Source organism: Herpailurus yagouaroundi, unplaced genomic scaffold (genome assembly GCF_014898765.1).
Source record: "Herpailurus yagouaroundi ecotype Mexico unplaced genomic scaffold, PumYag 142, whole genome shotgun sequence".
In the NCBI taxonomy this organism is placed as follows: Eukaryota; Metazoa; Chordata; class Mammalia; order Carnivora; family Felidae; genus Herpailurus; species Herpailurus yagouaroundi.
In genome coordinates this window covers 45,704,472-45,724,224 of record NW_024412397.1, presented here as the reverse complement: position 1 = coordinate 45,724,224, position 19,753 = coordinate 45,704,472, and the positions used below count along the sequence as shown (strand labels likewise).

Genomic DNA, 19,753 nt, shown 5'->3' with positions numbered 1-19,753 from the left:
GCTCCAAACAGGAAAGGATGGGCGTCACAGGTGGAGGGTGTGGTTGGCCACACATCTGAGAAAGGCACCTGGGATTTAGGAATCTGCCATTAAAAAAAAAAAAAAACAAAAAACCACCAATGGCACTCCCAAGCGCTGCACTGGAGTGATGACTCCCTGGGAACCTTGCGCATCACTTTCCTAGCACCGAAGAGAATCAGGTTTAACAGTGGTCCATTATCTCACTGCCACAGACACACAACTGCCATTAACACTAAAAAGTGGCACACAGTTGGAACTACGCGTGGGAGAAGAAAGTCCTTGATTATCAGCTTATTTTAAGCCATTCTTTGCAGTGATGGGTGTTTGTTCCACTACTAGCTTTTGTTCAGTGAAATTGACATTTGCAGCTCTTTGTCTAAGATAAAGTTTAGGTTAAGATGATAGAGACTGGGGTTTCCAGAGACCATTCTCCCAACTTAAGGCACAGCAGTACAGGAAGAGCAAAGTATTCTGACAAACGAGTCGGTAATGAAAATACCTTAAAGATGTATTTCATTACGACGTACAATATCTCTACAAATAAACGATTGGTCATCTAGTCAGCTTTGAATGCAGAGTGTTCTGATGCCTTCTCCCTTTAGTCTGCAACCATGGCCTTCCTTGTCTCTCGTGCATTTTAATTCATTAAAATATCATCACAGGCACGGTGAAGATTATCACCAAATCTCATGAGAAGTGACAGAGTGCAGAAACGGGGACAGGGACAGCCAGTTTTTATCTTTCAGAGTGAGCAGAGCTTAATCACAAAAAGTCAGGATTCAGCTAGTTATGTTCTTGTTATCAAAAAGAAATCTCAGCTAATGTTTAAATATAGATAACCAAAGTCACAAAACCCCCAGTTTTGCCAATAAATTAAAAAATATAAGCAAAATGGTTAAGTAGTTAAAAGCATAGATCGTTAACCTCATGTGGTGTATTTGAGGATGTGCACTGAAAACAGATCAACTCTTTGATTCCAGAATATGGATTGCCTCTTTCCTTATGATTTTTTTATAATGGTAATTTTTCCTCCACTCCCATAAGATCTTATGAGTCTGTTTGTCCTGAATCTTAATAGGTATTTCTTAACGATTTGGATATTTTATTAGATAGAACTAAAAAATATAAAGGGTTTCCGAACATTCTTCAAATTTCTGGGCTTTCCACATTACCCTGGGCACTGAAGAAGAGGAAGGAATATTATGAATTAGAGTTCAGGTTGAAAGCTGGGTATTTGAAATATAAATGGAAATAATTCATTAGCGATGACCCTTGTTAATATTCTTTTGCCGAGGTAGTTTTTAAGAGGGGGCTGCCCACAAAAGAGCTTGTTATATTTCCTCTGTTCAATGTGCACGATTCTGTGGCACATTGTTTTGGCTTACTGGAAAAAACACTCAACTGAGGATTGACAAATACCGGTTTCATGGTAGAGTAGGAATAAGACAAATACCGGTTTCATGGTAGAGTAGGAATAAGTAAGGAATAAGTATGTCTATAAGGTTCTGTCGGGCAAGACTTAACCAAATCTTGATACTCATTTTAAACTGATAATTAATGAATGGCAACAAGATAAACTGATGCCTATTTGCTCTGGGGACACTTTAAAAAGACCTCTTTCTTTAGATTTGGAATTCACAATAGGTTTCTTCCATTCCTCCTTGGTAGAATAGTGAAACATTTCTTGTCTAGACTGAAGAATGAGGCAAGAACCAACGACCCTGCGCATGTCTAATTTATAACAAATCTGTTTCCTTAATGGGTGGAAGGAAATCTGAGGACAGTTCTAAGTGTTCTTGTCTGCTTTCAGTGCCATCTTCTAGTCATACTGAAGACAACACCTCTCCGGATGGGTCTTTCCCCTTCTTCTCCTCTCCCCGGTCAATGTCAATCACGTGCACCACTCCAGGTTTTAGGATCAGGTCATCAGTCTCTACCTGACTCCTGTTGTCCTCCACTTCCATGTAACTCCCTTTTGTTTGCTGGGCAGCTTTGCTGAAGGCTTCTTTAAAACGACGTTTGAGTTCAACATCTGGACAGAAGATATACTCGTAAAGGCCACCGGCGAGGACAGCTCCTATTATTGGTCCAACCCAATATATCTGGAGGAAAAGATGGAAGCATTATAGAATGAGCGTGGAGCAAAACTATTCCTTTGAACGACTCGTGAATAGAGAGCTTAGCTGGTTTACATTAAGAAAACAAATGTGTCGTGTGGAAGAAAGCAGAATTGGAAACAGTATTGGAATACATCAAATGCACACCAGAGATCCATAAACTGCTAAGTAACATTTGAACAGAAAACAAGGAGACTGTTTTCTCTTTTCTTGCTTTCACTAATTACTTTCTTTCCATTTTCTGAGAGTCCTTAAAGTCAAGATAGCTCTTCTTTAGGGGCGTCTGGGTGGCTCAGTCAGTTAAGCATCTGACTCTTGGTCTCGGCTCAGACATCGGGCTCTGTGCGCACAGCACGGAGCCTGCTTGGGATTCTCCTTCTCCATCCCTCTGCCCCTCCCCCTCGCTCACATGCATGTGCACGCGCTGTCTCTCGAAAGAAATAAAGAAACATTAAAAAACATATTAAGAAAAGATAGCTCCTCTTTGGTGGTACTGCACACGCAAAGAATTCTTCAAGTAAAATAGAAAACAATTTCTAGAGAGTTATCTTATTTTCTTAATATTGCCATCATACATTGGCTTTCTGCATAATTGTGACCAATATACAGCTTTTATCAGTTGAGCTTTAGTTGTTCAGTGGAGCATGATAAATGGAATCCCAGCTCCACCGCTTAGTAATTTGGTCAGTTTTTGTGTCAATTACTTGACTTCTTAAACCTTAATTTCCTCATCTGCAAAGTGGGAATTGTAATAATACGTACCTCATGGACTATAAAAATTAAATTGAAACAATACTTGTAAAGTATTTGGTGGTTCTAATTTCATAGCAACCGGCTTCATTCCATGCTTCCTAGGCAGTTCAAAGTTGTGTGTGAACAGGCTGGAGATAAGTCATTTTCTGTTTGTTACATGCTTTTCTTTCTTTAAAAAAAATTTTTTTTAACGTTTATTCATTTTTGAGAGAGAGAGTGCAAGTGGGGGACGGGCAGAGAGAGAGACACACACAGAATAGGAAGCAGGCTCCAGACTCCAAGCTGTCAGCACAGAGCCTGACGCAGGGCTTGAACTCACAAGCTTTGAGATCATGACCTGAGCCAAAGTCAGAGGCTTAACCAACTGAGCCACCGAGGCACCCTGTGTTTTTTACATGCTTTTCCTCCCTAAAATCTGGTGATTTGATTTAATTGAAAACCTCATGGGTTGTTCATTACTCTTCTTGCAGAGCACTTTCATCCTCATGGTTCTTACCATGGTCACTTGGTGCAAAAAATCCCACCTTGTCTCTTTGGGGCATCTGGGTGGCTCAGTTGGCTCAGCGTCTGACTCTTGATTTTTGGCTCAGGTCATGATCTCATGGTCTGTGGGATTGAGTCCTGTGTCGGGTTCCATGCTGACTGCAGTGAACCTACTTGGGATTCTCTCTTTCCCTCTCTCTCTCTGCCCCTCCCCTGCTCATGAGCTCTCTTTCTTTCAAAAATAAATAAATAAATAAATAAATAAATAAATAAATAAATACACAAAGAAACCAGTACTGAGTTTATGGATGGTGGTTAGTTGACGCTTAGCAATTCCATAGGATTTTTCATCCAACATGGAAGCTTTTTATCGTATCGTTATTGTATCTAGAAAAAACTCAGTTTTGAGTTTCGGTAAACTTCAACATTTGCTTTAGAGCACGTATATGCTGCAGAATATTTGACATTCATTCAACAGATTCAATTAGGCAACAGAAACCTTGTTTATTGAGCCGGTTGTACTTAGCGCTTTTCTTGTATTAACTCACATAATTCAAACAGCAACCTTTGAGGTAGATATTATCATTATCCCTCTTTTATGAGTAAGAAAACTGACACCCCGAGCGGATAAGAAGCTTGCTTAGGAGTTCATGCTTAACAAGTGCTTGAACTGGGATTTGAGGTCTTTGTGATTTCAAACCTCTCTTTTGAACTATTGCACTGTTTTCCATGATACTGCACTTATCTCATTTGAAAAAAATAGGAGAAATGCTTTTCTGGCTTAAGACACTTTCTGGAAGTTAATTCCACTTAGCATCCTCATTGCAAAATCTAAAGACAATTCAAAACTTAAGCTGGAGATGAGCACATATACTTAACGTGGAAAATACCGGTAGAGTGGTTGTGAGCACCAAGCTCCTATCTTGAACAGAAAGAAACCATGTAAGAGTTGCCCTTTCAAAGGAGAAATGAGAGCCCTCCTCTAAATGTCTTTGCTCTCTGTTCCTTTGGTAAGAGCTCATGACATATGGTCTATTCCACATGCTACAACTCCCACAAGGGAAACAAGGGTCTGCTAAATAATTATGATGCATTCCCCAAACACCTATGAAGAATACATCTGGCCACACGCTCTCCAAAAAGAGCAAATCTCAGTTTCAAGTTGCTATTCCAAAACAAAGTCAAAATGTACTTTAAAATGACTCTCAAAATGTATAAAGGTAAGTAATTTTTATTGCTACAAATATAGATGTTATGTAAAGTATCAAGATGAAAACTAAAACAATGTCATTACACTAGCTAGAAAATTCACCATTAATATTTTGATGTTATTCTAGTCTATCAACCAATCAATCAATCAATCTACAAATATGCTGTAAATTAGTTCTAAAATTCACACAATTATTGCTACAGAATGGACATTCATGTTCAGTAGGATTAAATTTGTTATAACATAGGTCTCCAATAAGGGGAAACCTTTAATTCAGTCAACAAGGTAAAAAGTTTCCCACTATTTGAATTTTAGCTAGCTTACCACAACCAGTAGGTAATTATTAAAAACATACATTTTCACCCCCATTTTAAAGTCCTCATCCATAAAATTAAAAGTTGTTATTTTTCTAAATTTTAATTACAAAAAAAGTTTGAATGTAAGAAGTCGAACTTCCAGTTGTACTTCTACCATAATTAACTATATGCTGTCCATTAAAATGTTCCACTCATGTCAATGTGGCAAACATTTTGAGACATAAACGGAAACATCAGTGGCAAAATGACCAATCTCATGGATGGTATTACTGACATTCATTGTATAGCTGGGTGCAAAATCTTGCTTTGAACTCTGACGCTCGTTCTTTCACGATTGAAATTACTTTTAAAGACTCAGTACCCCTTTCTGTCAGTGCCCCTAGTAATGGTGCCATATCCTCTTATTGGCAACGTGCACTACGGTTGAGTGGATGTAACTGGGTCAATAACCGCTGTATGAATGAGGTTCAAACACGAGTGACATGTTGTTACGGTCATGAATTAAAGCCAAAAGTTGCGAAATAGCATTCACAACATATAAGTGACAACGGGAGTTAACCTTATTTGAGGCTGGCAGACGTAAGTCCCATCTCTCATATTTGTATTGGTTATTAGAAGTTGGCATGTGAGTGGCCTTAAAACTGCTGCATTATTCATTTAAGGGATTTAAATGCCTGTGTTGTAAGAAACAATTGAAATAAAATTGATTGTGATATTTAAAAATTGGATATCACTGCTCTCTGGAAGCGCTGCCACCGCATTATTAAGTAGGTTAGCCAGTGAGACTGGAAAGTGTGCCTCTCCTAAAGTCATTTGTGTGTCCAGGTACGGTTATGGTGATAATAGCATAAACATTTGCAACATCTAGTCCTCTCCATCTGTAGTTCAAGTGCTCCCAACTCACATACTATTAATTGGGTCCATGCTTTTGTAAACAAAAACGATAAATATTTTTGCTCTGGGCATTGCTTTTAAGCATTTCTTTCCTCTTCTTCTTCTTCTTCTTTTTTTTTTTTTTTTTTTTTTAATTTCTTGGTAGGTATATATTTTGTCATTGCCAGGAAGGCTTTACATTCAATTACTTAAACACTATATTCACCACACTATCCTGATTTTCGCTTGTTCCACATTGGCATCCTCCATGCACAATGTATTCTGCTTCAGTCTATCAGATACGGTGCCCAGAGTAGTGCTTATATAAAAAAAGAAAGGCTATTACTGAAGACCCAGGACAGATATAAGGTGAGATGTTCTACCGTAGATATGTGCTCGTCTCTCTCCCTGGTCTTTATGAAAGATGTAATAAAGTGGAGGGGGGGCGGTCAAGGTTGAGAGGAAGTAAGAAAACTAGTGGGCAAAGAAAAAAAAGAGCTACATAGGCAATTGTCAACTGCAGGAGGACAGGTACTATTGACATGATGGTTACCCAGTGGTTTTCCCAATTTCCCATGATAACCGCAGGTCCAAAGGATCGGGCAGGGTTCATGCTGGCACCAGTGTAATTGATCTATAGGGAAAACAACAACAAAAAACGACAACTTCAGACATTGCTGAAACAGGGCTAGTAACAGGAAGCATTCATTGCAATTTGCTACCATTTGCCAAGTCAGTTAGAGGAACTGTCAAGACGTTAGCAGCCATATCAACCTTCTCATCATAAAGTTAGCAAAATCATCACCTAACGTGGACAGACGTGGCTGGATACTAAAGAACTACAGCTGTAAAACACAATATCTTTAGGCCAGCTCTAGGGTGATGATAAATGAAATGAATCAATTATTTAAATGGACTTGGAAACTTACTGCAAATAAATGTCCAATTGCCACAGAAAATCCAATTGCTAAAGCTACTGAACCAGTGACATCAGTCCGTTTGGAATCACAGCTGGCAAAAATAGTAAACACCAGCTGAAATGTGATTATCAACTCCACCAGGAGACCGTGACCAGCAGAAAGACTTCCATGAACCTAGAAAGAGAAAAATGCTCTATCTGAATTGAAGCATGATTACATTTTCTATGAGAACATATTATTGTGAAAGGCCTATTTCATCACTGGAAAAAGCAATGGTTAATTTGAGTCATCTATTCTACCCCACGAGTGAGACACCCGCCCCCCCACTCCCCACCGGCTGCATCCAAAAAAAAAAAAAAAAAAAAAAAGAATAAATTTCCACTCATTTTGGGCCATCACAGATAATTAATTACTCTTACAATGACCAAGCGGGAATTTGTGCTGAATGTCCTTTTCTACAAAGGAAGCAAAATGTGCCACTGCTGCACTTAACTTATAAAGGAGTTTCTTGAGAGTCTTGTAATTTTATAAGGCAATGATTAAATCCATTAATTAGGTTTAAATTAATTAATATATATTTCAATTAAAATTTAAACTGTGTGCGGTTTTTAAATCAATCTGGTGCTGAGCTAACAACTGATACTCCTAATCAGTTAAGAACAAAACTAGGATCAAATGCCAATTATTTTTTTAAGTGTGGTCCTTGATGTAGACCATTTTAAGTCTCACGAACATGACAAGAAACAAAATTTAGTGAGCCAACCAATGGCTGTATTAAAAATTCCTTAAGCTAAATATATAGTCTAGTATAGTCACGGGGATGGGAGTGAGAGAGAGGAAAAAAACACCACCATTTTTGTGTCACCTAGACTTAATAATATTGAAGTCACTCCATATAGCAAACGATGATAATATATGGATACGCTCAATGTTGCTGGGATCAGTTTCCCCCTGTCAAGAATCGTCAGAAATTCCCTGGGAATAAATTTGCAATTTTAGAAAAGTCTCTCAGGCCACCGGGGTGGCATTTAGCAGAGTCTGCAAGAAGCTTGGAATCCTAGTTTGAAAATGAGAGCTAAAGATGCTACCGTGGTGACCCCCAAACCCCCCACCACACTGGGAGGTGTGACGAGGTAGAGAATCCCAGCTCCAATGATGGCGCCCAGGCACTGTGCGGCGACGTAGAAGACAGACTTGGCGATGCTAATCTTCCTGGTGCACACCATGGCCACTGTCACAGCAGGGTTGATGTGGCCACCGCTGATGTGGCCAAAGCACTGTACCATAGTTGCAATGCTGAGCCCAAAGCAAAGGGAGATGAGAACCATGTCGACAGGTAAGGGCTTTTCTGTTCCACCCCAGTTGATGGTGGATCCCAGGCTGAGGAGAACAAAGATAAGCATGGCCAGAAATTCCGCTGTGACTGCCTTCCAGAAAGCTTGAGTCCAGACCCCTCTGAAGGCCACCATGATGCTCTCTCTTCTACACAAAGGTCCGCACTTACTGAAAAGAAAACAAGTTGATATCAGAAGCTATCAAACCAAGGTTCGTGAATTTGGGTGAAGACTCGGGGCCTGTAGTCTTGCCCTTCTGTGGGGAAGGGCCCCCTCAAAGGTTATTTGATACCAGGAAACAATGCTTCCAGAAAACCTTCTTAATTAATGAATTAATTGTCCCCTGTTACTCTAGCCTCCTTTTATCTAACATTCGAAGCTCAGCCAGTTTCCCTGATTTGCCCCTAAAAAGGAAAATGTCTAAATCAAGTTTCTTAAAGAATTAAGAATGAAATGTATTTACCTCCCAGCAAGAGCTAATTCCCTCAGAGCAAGGTTTTGAGTTTCAGTGTACTTTTAACATGCTGTTTATATTTTGAACGTAAAGCGATTCAAAAAAGGGGGGGGGGAGGTCATTTGCAGTTTTGCACTTTATTGCTCAAAATGGCATTCTGAAAGTGGATTTGTGGAGCGTGATTCTCCTCTGCCCCGGCAGAGACTGCGGATTTAGAGGAGAGGCCAGCAAGGAGGCCGGGAATGCCGAAGTCTGTCTTTCCAGAAGGTGAAGTCGTTAGGGGGCGGGGAGCTGGCAGGGGCGGTGGGAACTGGCGGGGCCTGAGCGGGGGCGGGGACGCTCCCTCCGTCTCCCCTGCGGGCCTGGACGCGCGGCACTAGGACGGTCGGCCGCGGGCCCTGGGCCCCGGGGGAGCGGCCACCCCCGGGCCGGTGCCAGGCCCCGGGGCAGCGGCCAGGTGGACAAACAGCAGCCTCCAGGCGCTCGCCCCGCCCTCGTCCCCGGCGTCCCCGCGGCCGCGCCTGGGAAAGCTGCATCCTGGCTCCGCGGTGCTTCTGCACTGCGAGGGGACAGTCCCTCCTGGCGCCTGACCCTCTCTCGACCCCTGACGTTACCCTTCAGAGACACCTTCTCAATGTGCTCCTGAAGGCGGGAGTAGGAGCCCCGGGCACCCCTCCGGCGCCCTCCAGGGGGCAGCCGAGTGCGGGGACGTGGAAACCCGCGGGGTGGCGGGGGCGCGGGGCAGGGCGCGGGGCGGGGGACAGTGGTCTTCAGAGCAGAAGTCTCCATGGACAGCTACCGTTCTCCAGCGTCTTCTTGGCGGCCGTCTCCTACTTCTGCCTGGCCCTGAAAGTCGGGGGGCTTGCCACTTCTGGGGGATCTTGTGTCAGCGGGGACCTGGGTGGGGAGCGGGGAGGAGGGTGCGGTACAGCAAGACAGCCACCGAGAGGGAACACTTTGTTCCTCCAGTCTGTTTTCCTCATACTGTCTGAGGATCTTTGGAACTGAGAAAGGATGGGGTTTGAGGATATTAATGCCCAGTGCTCATTTGGGCAAGAAATGGCTAGAATTCCCGATGTGGGGGTCAATGACACTGGTTACTCCATTATTCAAGGCATTTGCTCTTATCCTTTGCCTGTTAGAGTCGTGAGTGCGAAGGAGTGTGGAGGACATTTAGCAGAGGCTCTGATCACCAGAGGACAATGAAAAGGGTTAGGCAAGAAAGTCAAGCATTTGAACACATTAGAGTTATTAGAGCTTTCCCCTTGATGGATTATTGAAGAGGAACCACCCCTCCCGCCTCCCCCCCCCCCCTTATTGTCCCCAGGAGCCTGGGTTCTGGATGAACAGTAGGGAAATGCTGTGCCAAAAAAGGGCTAGGGGAACTCTCCCTTGACCTTTAGGATCTCAAGTCGGCCTCTGCTTTGATATGGTGCTTTGCCTCAGAGTTGGAAAGAGAAACCCATTTTCTGCCCAAGGCGGGGGGGGGGGGGGATAGCTCCAGAAGGGGGACAGCCAGCCCTGTCCCAGGTGTCCCCTGCCTGTGAGCTCCTCTAAGTGAATCATGTAATTACAAGAAAACCCAGCTGGGAGGACAATGACATCATATTCCCTCGAGGAAGAGAAAATAAAGAGACAAAACAGCACTTGGAACAGGACAGGGAGTATGCTCTGGGAGAGACATTAAAAATATCCCAAAGGGGAGAAACTCCAAGAACTTACAAATTGAAAAAGAAGCTAGGAAGATGGCTTCTGAACTCACCAGCAGCCCTCGGCCGAAACCGGAAAGGGGAGGGGGGGGGGGGGGGCAAGGTGCCGCCACAGGTGCTGGTCGTCTGTGACTGGATTAAGTGGGAAAAATGAGCACAAAGCAGGGAGCTAGGGAGGCTGGTGGGCAGGAAGCCTCAGGTCCCTTATGAAGGTGAAGGCGGAGGCATGGATCACCAGGAGAGGCGGGCCCTGGCAGAAGGACTCCTCCCTGCTACACCCCTTCTCCGTCACTTTCCCCAGTCCCCCCGAATTCTCTCTCCCAGCCCATTCTCTCATGCCTCTCCAGAGACCTGATTTAAGAAACTCAGTTGCTCTTTCAACTTCAAATTTTCATCAGCCAGAGAAATGAAAACAACAATAACAACGACGACGACACCTCGAATAGATAAATAGGTTCCTTAACAGTGATTTTAGCTTTTTTTGGAAAGCCCACAAAATCTGATCTCCTTCCAGCGCAGACCGAACAGCCTCAGTTAGCCACGAACCCCAAAGTTTCCAGGCAGCACATACATACCCCTGACCTCACAAGTGCTCCCCTCAGCGGAGTCTGTCATAGCTCCTGTTATTATCAGCAATGTTCCCTTATGTGTTCGCACTCACTGGAAATGGATCAACACCATTTGTTTTGCTTCCTTCGCCCCAGAACAAAGGGGGTTTGTTGATGTGCCCGGGTTGTACTGAACCGGACACATTACTTTCTAGCTGAACACACAGCCTGATCCGCTTCTGGACAGCTGAGCCTCTGGGTGAGTAATTTTTCTGATGAAAAATAATGCAGATAGATTTTACCTCCATAGGGTAATTTTCCTGTGCATGCACAGGTCTTGAATATATGGAGGCTTTTGCAGCAAAGCATCCTTTTATCCCCCTTCTACCTTCTCTATGCCTCTCTTATGAACATGCCCAATACCCAGATCTCTAAGCATCGCCTACCTGCCCTACGATTTCCTTCTAGATTCTGTCTGAGAAGGCACATATATTTATAATAAAAGAGCCAGAGTTTCATCTTTTGGCCCTGAGCTTTGTTCCCTTAAGGCAAAGAAGGACTTACCCCCACTGCCTTGCTTCAGGTCTGCCACTCATGCCTTCCCTGGCCAGAGTGCAGCTCTCATAGCCTGCCCCCACAGCTCCCAGTGCACTGCGAGTCAGATTACGGCCACTTGTCTGATTGGGTTTTTGGAGTGAAGGGGTGGAAAGACTCTGTACCATGTGGCAATCGTCGAGTTATATTTGAACTTGAAATAACTTTTCTCTACCTGATCCCTGTAGACACAGGGCATTTCAGGAACACAAAACGTTTGCTTACACGGTATGTCTTTAGCCGGTAATCTTTGAAAATGAGGACTTCCCCCAATTTGTATTTCAACTCTTCTCACCACAAGGGATTGCTGAGAATTGGTCTTGTTTGGTTGCGTGTTGTAGGCAGAATTGGGCAGCCATGAGAAAACAGATTTGTGTTATCCAGCAGCTGAGATGAATTGAGATCCGGGCTGTAGTGCATTTGCTGTTGAGGGGCTAACTATCCAATGGGTTCTATTAGAAGTTTTTGACCTGAGAAGCAGCACAACAGAGAAGTCCATGTGTAGCTTGGGCAGCTCTGATTTGGATGATAGGGAAATAGGAAAAATAGGAAACAAGACTTCCAAGGTGCTCCTCTGACTGTTACATTAATAATAATTGCTGGGTATGGAGTAGCAAATTTAAAAATACGCAGGTTGGGTGGGGACAAAATTTTTGGAAATCGCAGGTAAATTTGAAACCTACAAACCTAGGGACCAGACTGACTGCATCATTTGTGGGGCCCAGTGCGGAACGAATGCATCACAATGACAGTTTTTTGTTTTCTTGTCTCATTTGGGGACCTAAGATTTGGAAATGGGTGAAAAGCTATTAGCAAGAGGAATTAAAATTTTGAGGGTGAATGTCAGAGGGGCATTTTATTATTGTGTCAAGCATTCTCAGATAATAGAGATTGAATTTACACCCTTAAGAATGTGGTTACACACTGATGGTTTTCAATTTTGGGGGTGGGGGATGGTGTTGGTTTGGCCTTCTTAAAATGTGCTCCCTGAAGGTAAGAATAAATTCTGATGAGAAGTGAAGGGAGCATTTATGTGACTCTGCAAAGAATGCTTAAAACATTTCATGTTGATTCTTTAAAAAAAAATTTTTTTTAACATTTATTCATTTTTGAGAGACAGAGAGAGACAGAGCGTGAGTGGGGGAAGGGCAGAGAGAGAGAGAGAGAGAGAGAGAGAGAAAGACAGAATCCAAGCAGGCTCCAGGCTCTGGGCTGTCAGCACAGAGCCCCATGTGGGGCTCGAACCCACCAACCATGAGATCATGACCTGAGGCAAAGTCGGAAGCTCCACTGACTGAGCCACCCAGGCGCCCCTCCTGTTGATTCTTAAAGCTGTTTACCGCTCCGATTTTAGAGTGCCATTAAAATTTTTTTTTTCAACGTTTATTTATTTTTGGGACAGAGAGAGACAGAGCATGAACGGGGGAGGGGCAGAGAGAGAGGGAGACACAGAATCAGAAACAGGCTCCAGGCTCTGAGCCATCAGCCCAGAGCCCGACGCGGGGCTCGAACTCACGGACCGCGAGATCGCGACCTGGCTGAAGTCGGACGCTTAACCGACTGCGCCACCCAGGCGCCCCTAGAGTGCCATTTAAACAATGGGTCACAAATGTTTTTAAAAATTTGAAAACTTTGACTTTCTAGACAGATGTGCTAATTGCTCTGACCCTAAGAACACTGAGTCAGATGGGACTGTGAGGCCTATGAACCCGAGGAATGACACTTCAGTGTTTAGATTCTTCCTTGTGAATGAAGCCTGTGGTCAGTCATATCCACAGAAACCCACAAAGCGTGGTGATCCCTTAGGGCTGCCCATTGTTCAGGGGACATTTTTCAGGTCCACTTTTTGCAGGTTGCCCTAGGCTCATTAGCATTCACTCCTTGGCCTTGGCAGTTCCTGTCACCATTTTACAAAGTGCCAGCAAAAAAACTTGGTTACCATGGTTTCTCAGACTCTTTGCCTTCCTTCTGGCTGGCTGATCACCGCCCTGGTAGCATGTGTTGACAGTCCAGTTCCTAAGGGATGGCTGTTCCCAACAAGGGAAGAGCCACCCTAATTGGCACCGACTTGGGCACTTATTAGTACTCTCAGCAGAGTGGCTGAAAAGTGACCAGAGATTAACCCTTCACCTACTGGGGTTAGTTTTTCTTATCAGGTATTACTTATCGTCTTTTTTATTTTTATATTTGAGGAGGAATTATTGATTCTCCTGCAACACTAATAATCGGTGCTTGCCTGGCTTTGCTTTGGACTAGGGACAGAGTTTCCAGTAGGGTTGTCTAGGGTGATGCATGCAGGATAATGATGGAAGAAAGCAGTTTCAATGCCCTTGTGAGGATGGTGTGGGCAGCATGAGGCAAGAACCTTGGTGAACATAAGTAAGACTTCTAAGTTGATCTGTTTTGAACTGGCCTGGACCCTGAGCCAAATGAGATTTGGAATCTAAATTTTTTTTTCCATTGCTAACTTGAAAAGGGCCTAATTCATTTAAAAATGGAATAACAGTTTACCGTTTAAATCTTGACTTTCTTAATGTACAGTGCTATGATCTTTGCGGGGAGAAGGATAGTAATGTGGCACATTGATTTAAAATCAATGTTCTTCGGGCGCTTGGTGGCTCAGTTGGTTGAGCATCTGACTCTTGATTTTCCCTCAGATCATAATTCCAGGGTCCTGACACCAAGCCCCATGTCGGGCTCTGTGCTGAGTTTGGAGCCTGCTTGGGATTATCTCTCCCTCTGCCCCTCTCCCTAGTTCACGTGCACGCTCTTTGTCTCAAAATAAAAAATAATAAATAAAATAAAATAAAATAAAATAAAATCAGTGTTCTATGCCAGGCAAACTTGTGAGTTTTTCGCTGAAAAGCCTTGTGCAGTTGTAGCTTAGTAACATCTGAGAAAAATGAGAGAAGATTAAATGAACATTTCAAGAGTACTCAGCAAAAACTAGCTGATTGACACACGTTGCTTCCACATTTTTAATCTACCACACCACGCTGTTTTCTTTTGGTGCTGATGTATATCTTTGGGATTTGTGGACTCCTTCTCCCACCCTTGCCCTCAGAACTTTTAATATTTCTTCATGTATTCAGAGATTGAAGACTAACACAAAAGCACTAAAAATGCCAGCAATGCCTCAGTACCAGACGGAAGTGTCTCCAGGCTGGTAGGGGCAGATTCAATCCTAAATCATAAATCTTATTTTGGTTTTCATGAATCTCAGCATCATGAATTCCCCCCAGAGCACTTATATATCAGGATGTTCATTAAAAACAAACAAATAGGGGCGCCTGGGTGGCGCAGTCGGTTAAGCGTCCGACTTCAGCCAGGTCACGATCTCGCGGTCCGGGAGTTCGAGCCCCGCGTCAGGCTCTGGGCTGATGGCTCAGAGCCTGGAGCCTGTTTCCGATTCTGTGTCTCCCTCTCTCTCTGCCCCTCCCCCGTTCATGCTCTGTCTCTCTCTGTCCCAAAAATAAAAAAATAAAAAAAAAACGTTGAAAAAAAAATAAAAACAAACAAACAAACAGAACAACAGCAGCAGCAGCCACAACCACAACTCTCACAACAAAGGGCTTTAACAGAGCTTTGTTCCCTTTTCAAAGAGATGTTGCCCTACTGAGATGTTACAGTTCAGAATGGCTTCCAGAAATACAGTTCACCACCAAAAGAGTAAAATAATAATTGAAAAAAAAAAACCACACAAAACAAAACCATCAAGGAACCAAAACGCTTGGCTTAGTCTCCCAGTTCTCAGTGGGGTGAATCTGAGAAAACTCGGGTCTTTCCAATGGATGTGGCAACTTTTGTGGATAATCTCTCCCCTGCCCCCATGCTCCACGGACCCAGGTTTTCCCGTTTGGTACAGCAGGCACATTTTCCTGGATTCCGATCCAGCCGGACTCTGCTTTGGCTGGGGAGTTGTACTCCGCTGACATTTAAGGCAGGAATTCCCTGGGAAAATAGTCAAGAGATTCTTTTGGTGCTGCTGGCGGGGCTCCAAAGGGTTTAGGGTTCCCCACTCTAGGCGAATGGGGAGGAAGACAGGGAGGGAGGGAAAGAGAAACAGAAGGACTTTATTGAGTGACTGTATTTCATCTGAAACTTGCACAAAAAAGCAGAAATGTGGTTGGATGACTGGATACTTTTCTTCCCCCTTATCTCTCACCCAGCTATTTTGACAGTTCAGAGTTTGGTTGGGCATTTTAAAGGCCACTCAGACATTCATAGTTGAAAATCAATTCTCTGGGAAGCACAGGACTTTGGGATCTAATGGGTCAGACCAAAACGTTTTAAATGATCAATAATCGAAGTGTGGTCTGTAGTAATAATTGTTCCAACATTTAAATTAAATTTGAACATAATAAGAGGTAAGCCCCACATTTTGGTGATTATTAGCACCCATTATTCTGAAGGCTCAGAATCCTCATGTTTTTAATAGACTAATGTAGATATTCCTAGTTTCAAGAAAAGAGCAAGATATTTACAATTCTGTGCACAAGGAAGTTGTGATTGGGCTGGGTGGGGGCGGGGGGTGGTCGACCAAAAAACTAGGCACTTAAAAAATACTTTGGAGTAATGCTAGAAACAGAACATTTTCTAAAAAAGGAACAGAAATGGTCATAATCTGTGACCACAAAGAAAATGTGACTGACAGTTATAGAAATTCCCATGGATGAGACTTCTAATAATTCAGACAAAACTGAATCCTAAATCATCACGGGTCCTTCTTTTTGACCTCTGTAATTCCTTTTTTTTTTACATTCATGCCATTGGAAGAAATGTACACCTGAAGAAATTTACAGGGCCTCTTGGAGGTGGCACATTTCTTCATGACTTCACCTCACCTGAATGTTCTTCTCCCCAGCCACACCTTGGTCTGTCTGCCTGCTGTGGGGGTCACACTGTGGCCACATCCTGCCGGCTCCTGCCTCTCAAGAGCCAACTGAGGTGCTGTCTCGTCTCCAATCCCTTTCCCTTCTGTCTTTGCCACACGATCCTCTGACTCTCTTTTAAACACTCCTTAACATTTATCTACTCCCGGAAGCATGCCTGTCGCCAACTAGAGCCTAGCAGTAGCCACTGGACAAACCCATAGCGACCGCAAGGCTTTGTGATACTCTGCAGTCATGACTAGATGATGTCTTTGTCTCATTCACAAAGTGTTTCACTGCTTTCTTTGGGTATAAGAAAGTTGTGGAGTATGCGTGTCCTGTTAACCTTCCTTACTGCGATGATGATGATCATGACGATGATGATGGTGAGGACGACAATGAAGTGCCAGCCATGATTTTGGTGATGATACAATTGTGCACGAAGAGGGGAAGGAGTAAGAATTGGCATTCTGGACTCCATCACTTCACTGTTATTGGCTCTGGTCCACTTGACCTCCCTGAGCTACTTCTTCATCTCTGAAACGGAATGGAGCGTTATTTGTGTCTTGTCTTTTTGCAAAGCTGTGGTAAGTCCAGAGTCCCTCCTCACCCCATTCTCATTGTGGATGACCTCTGGTGTGCCTCTGCAATACTTCGGTTCCCTAAATTCCATCCCAGAATTACTCTCAGCATGCTGGAACCCCCCTCTTTATTGTCTAACTCCATCATCAGTCTGGAATCAGAGTGAGAGCAGGGAATACTTTCTTAGTCATCTCAGGGGTTAGTTAATCTTAGTAATTAATTGCTGTAACATCAGCACCTAGTGTACATCCGAGATACATTTTAAAGATGAAAAAACAGGGGCGCCTGGGTGGCTCAGTCGGTTGAGCGTCCGACTTCAGCTAAGGTCATGATCTCACACTCCGTGAGTTCAAGCCCCGCATCGGGCTCTGGGCTGACAGCTCGGAGCCTGGAGCCTGCTTCAGATTCTGTGTCTCCCCCTCTCTCTGCCCCTCCCCTGCTCATGCTCTGTCTCTCTCTATCTCAAAAATAAATAAAAACATTAAAAAAAATAAAACTAATAAAAATAAAGATGAAAAAACATTTTGGAATACATAAACAAGTGGATGAGGCTCCAATAAGGCTATATCAGCAGATGTGCTTTGCAAACTGAATCAGTAAATGGAAATAATGTTGATGCTGATGTTTATGATAAAAAAGTCAAGAAACTTATCCATGCCAAACCTTGAAAAAGTCATGTATTCTTTTTTTTTAAAACTTACTAATTTATCTTGAGAGGTGGGGAGGGGCTGAGGGAGAGAGAGAGAATCTCAAGTGATGGTCCAAAACCCAACTTGGGACTCGATCCCACGAAATGTGAGATTATGACCTGAGCCAAAATCAAGAGTTGGACACTTAACTGACTGAGCCACCAAGGTACCCCAAAAGTCATGTATTTTTAATCTCATTTCCTGTTTGCAGAATGAAAGTTTTTTCTAGTGCAGGTAAGAATTTAGAAATAGTTGTTAACATATGTATAGTTCTTTGAAATAAAGAGCTGGGTAACTGCCAAGTAATAACATTAATAATAAAATTTTGTAAACTTCAAATGGGCATAGATAATTCTAAGGCCACATTTGAGAGTTTAAGGGAGAAGTAATGTTTTCAAAACCTTTGTTTTATAGGTTAATCCAAAATGTTTCGGTAAATTTTGTTCAAAAATAAGAAACTGACTCATATGTCATCTCCTCATTGTCCCAGAAACTCTTTGGGGATGATCGTATATGACATTTATGACTTTCACATTTCCACACAGGCCACTGAGTACTGCTAGGACAAATAACACCAATGAGGATTGATCATTTTACAAGTGAATCATTTGTAAAGTACCCTTGCTCCTCTACCGTCACCCAGCAATCTCTCTCATCCTCCGGTCAGGAAGGAGATGGAAATTATTATCAAGCAGGGACCTTAGCTGAAACAGAATATGACTCTGGCGTTTCCTAAGCAGAGGAGACTTTACTGAAAGGATATCGAGGCTCAAAGAATTGAAGGGAGGCGGAGAACCAGCTTGCATGTGGCCACACTCCAGGCAGCTCCGGAAGCTGAGGCAGGACCCGCATTTTGGCTGCTGGGGTGGATGGCCGTCAAGAATTCCGGGGCGCCTGGGTGGCGCAGTCGGTTAAGCGTCCGACTTCAGCCAGGTCATGATCTCATGGTCCGTGAGTTCGAGCCCCGCGTCAGGCTCTGGGCTGATGGTTCAGAGCCTGGAGCCTGTTTCCGATTCTGTGTCTCCCTCGCTCTCTGACCCTCCCCCGTTCATGCTCTGTCTCTCTCTGTCCCAAAAATAAACGTTGAAAAAAAAAATAGCTTTGTACCTTCCAATTTCTGAGCGTGTAAATCCAGAGTTCCTTTCATGTCCCCCCCCAAAATACGTGAGGTGCCTCAGTAAGGAGGTCCAAAAATCAAGGGCTTTTATAACCAGTACCTGACAACAAACACTAAGAATTGTGCATGAGGTTTCCAAGTAGGGTTGCATTCGTTATAAACACACTGCTTGGTAATTAATTGTTTATGTCTCTGTCTCTAACTCAAGAAAAAATTCCTCAGGGCAGAGATTGTGTGTTAGTTTTTTAACGCGACCCTGGAAAAAAGAAGGCAGTCAATACATTTTGGTTGGCTGAATGATAGATGAATGAGTGAGGAGTTGACCAAAGTGGTTTCACATGTGTCTTGTTTTGTATGTTTATGAGATAAGCATTCGATCTGAATTATGGAGAGTTTGAGTGACCCGGAAGGTCAGAAGTTGACTGGACAAGATTTGTCATATATTATAGAAGTACATTTCCTATCTATCATGGGGGTGTTGGCTTTTTAAGAAAGTTAATTTTTCAGAGGACAAGCATCCCTTTTCATATACTATCCCATCTATTTAAAAGACTTAAAAGGGGGTGGGAGGGAGGGGAGGGTGGGTGATGGGCATTGAGGAGGGCACCTTTTGGGATGAGCCCTGAGTGTTGTATGGAAACCAGTTTGACAATAAATTTCATATATTGGAAAAAAAACACTTAAAAGGAAGTTTATGCTTTGATTTTCTTTTGCAAATAGAATAACAGTTTGTAGGGAAATTGGCTAATTTGGGGTTGTTTGAGAGCCTTTAACAAACACAGAATCCTATTCCTGTTAACTGGTTAGATCAATTAAAAAAATTTTTTTAACGTTTATTTATTTTTGAGACAGAGGGAAACAGAGCATGAACGGAGGAGGGGAGAGAGAGACATACACATACACAGAATCCAAGGCAGGGTCCAGGCTCTGAGCTGTCAGCACAGAGCCTCACGCAGGGCTCGAACTCACTGTGAGATCATGACCTGAGCTGAAGTTGGACACCCAACCGACTGAGCCATCCAGGTACCCCTATTTTTTTTTTAAGTAGCATTTTCATTTCAACTGGGTGAGACTTTTTTAAAAAAAAGTTTAGTGAATCAGTAATGTACTGACATAATGAACGATGATGAGTCGCCCTGATACCTGAGAGTGGCTGTCCAA

At 43.2% G+C, this 19,753-nt stretch overlaps 1 protein-coding gene and 1 long non-coding RNA gene across 5 annotated transcripts; one reads left to right on the top strand and one right to left on the bottom strand.

Moving 5' to 3' along the window:
• Nucleotides 1–1,642: 1,642 nt before the first annotated feature.
• AQP4 (aquaporin 4) lies at nt 1,643–11,431 on the bottom strand. 3 transcript variants are annotated; one of them, XM_040479178.1, is made up of 5 exons: nt 11,304–11,431; nt 7,783–8,197; nt 6,704–6,868; nt 6,328–6,408; nt 1,643–2,123 (listed from the first exon to the last, which is right to left on the bottom strand). In XM_040479178.1, the coding sequence occupies exons 1-5, from the start codon at nt 11,333–11,335 to the stop codon at nt 1,845–1,847; spliced, it is 972 nt and encodes a 323-aa protein (XP_040335112.1). In that variant the 5' UTR covers nt 11,336–11,431; the 3' UTR covers nt 1,643–1,844. The 3 variants fall into 3 exon arrangements, with proteins under 3 accessions (XP_040335112.1, XP_040335115.1, XP_040335113.1); XM_040479181.1 differs by lacking the exon at nt 11,304–11,431 and adding an exon at nt 10,767–10,845 and having other exon boundaries at nt 1,735–2,123; XM_040479179.1 differs by lacking the exon at nt 11,304–11,431 and adding an exon at nt 10,245–10,355 and having other exon boundaries at nt 1,735–2,123.
• Nucleotides 10,897–19,490, top strand: LOC121033059 (uncharacterized). 2 transcript variants are annotated; one of them, XR_005791674.1, is made up of 3 exons: nt 10,897–10,998; nt 16,110–16,791; nt 19,445–19,490. It is a non-coding gene; the product is annotated as an uncharacterized LOC121033059 (long non-coding RNA). The 2 variants fall into 2 exon arrangements; XR_005791675.1 differs by lacking the exon at nt 19,445–19,490 and adding an exon at nt 18,021–18,280.
• The last annotated feature ends 263 nt before the right edge of the window (nt 19,491–19,753 follow it).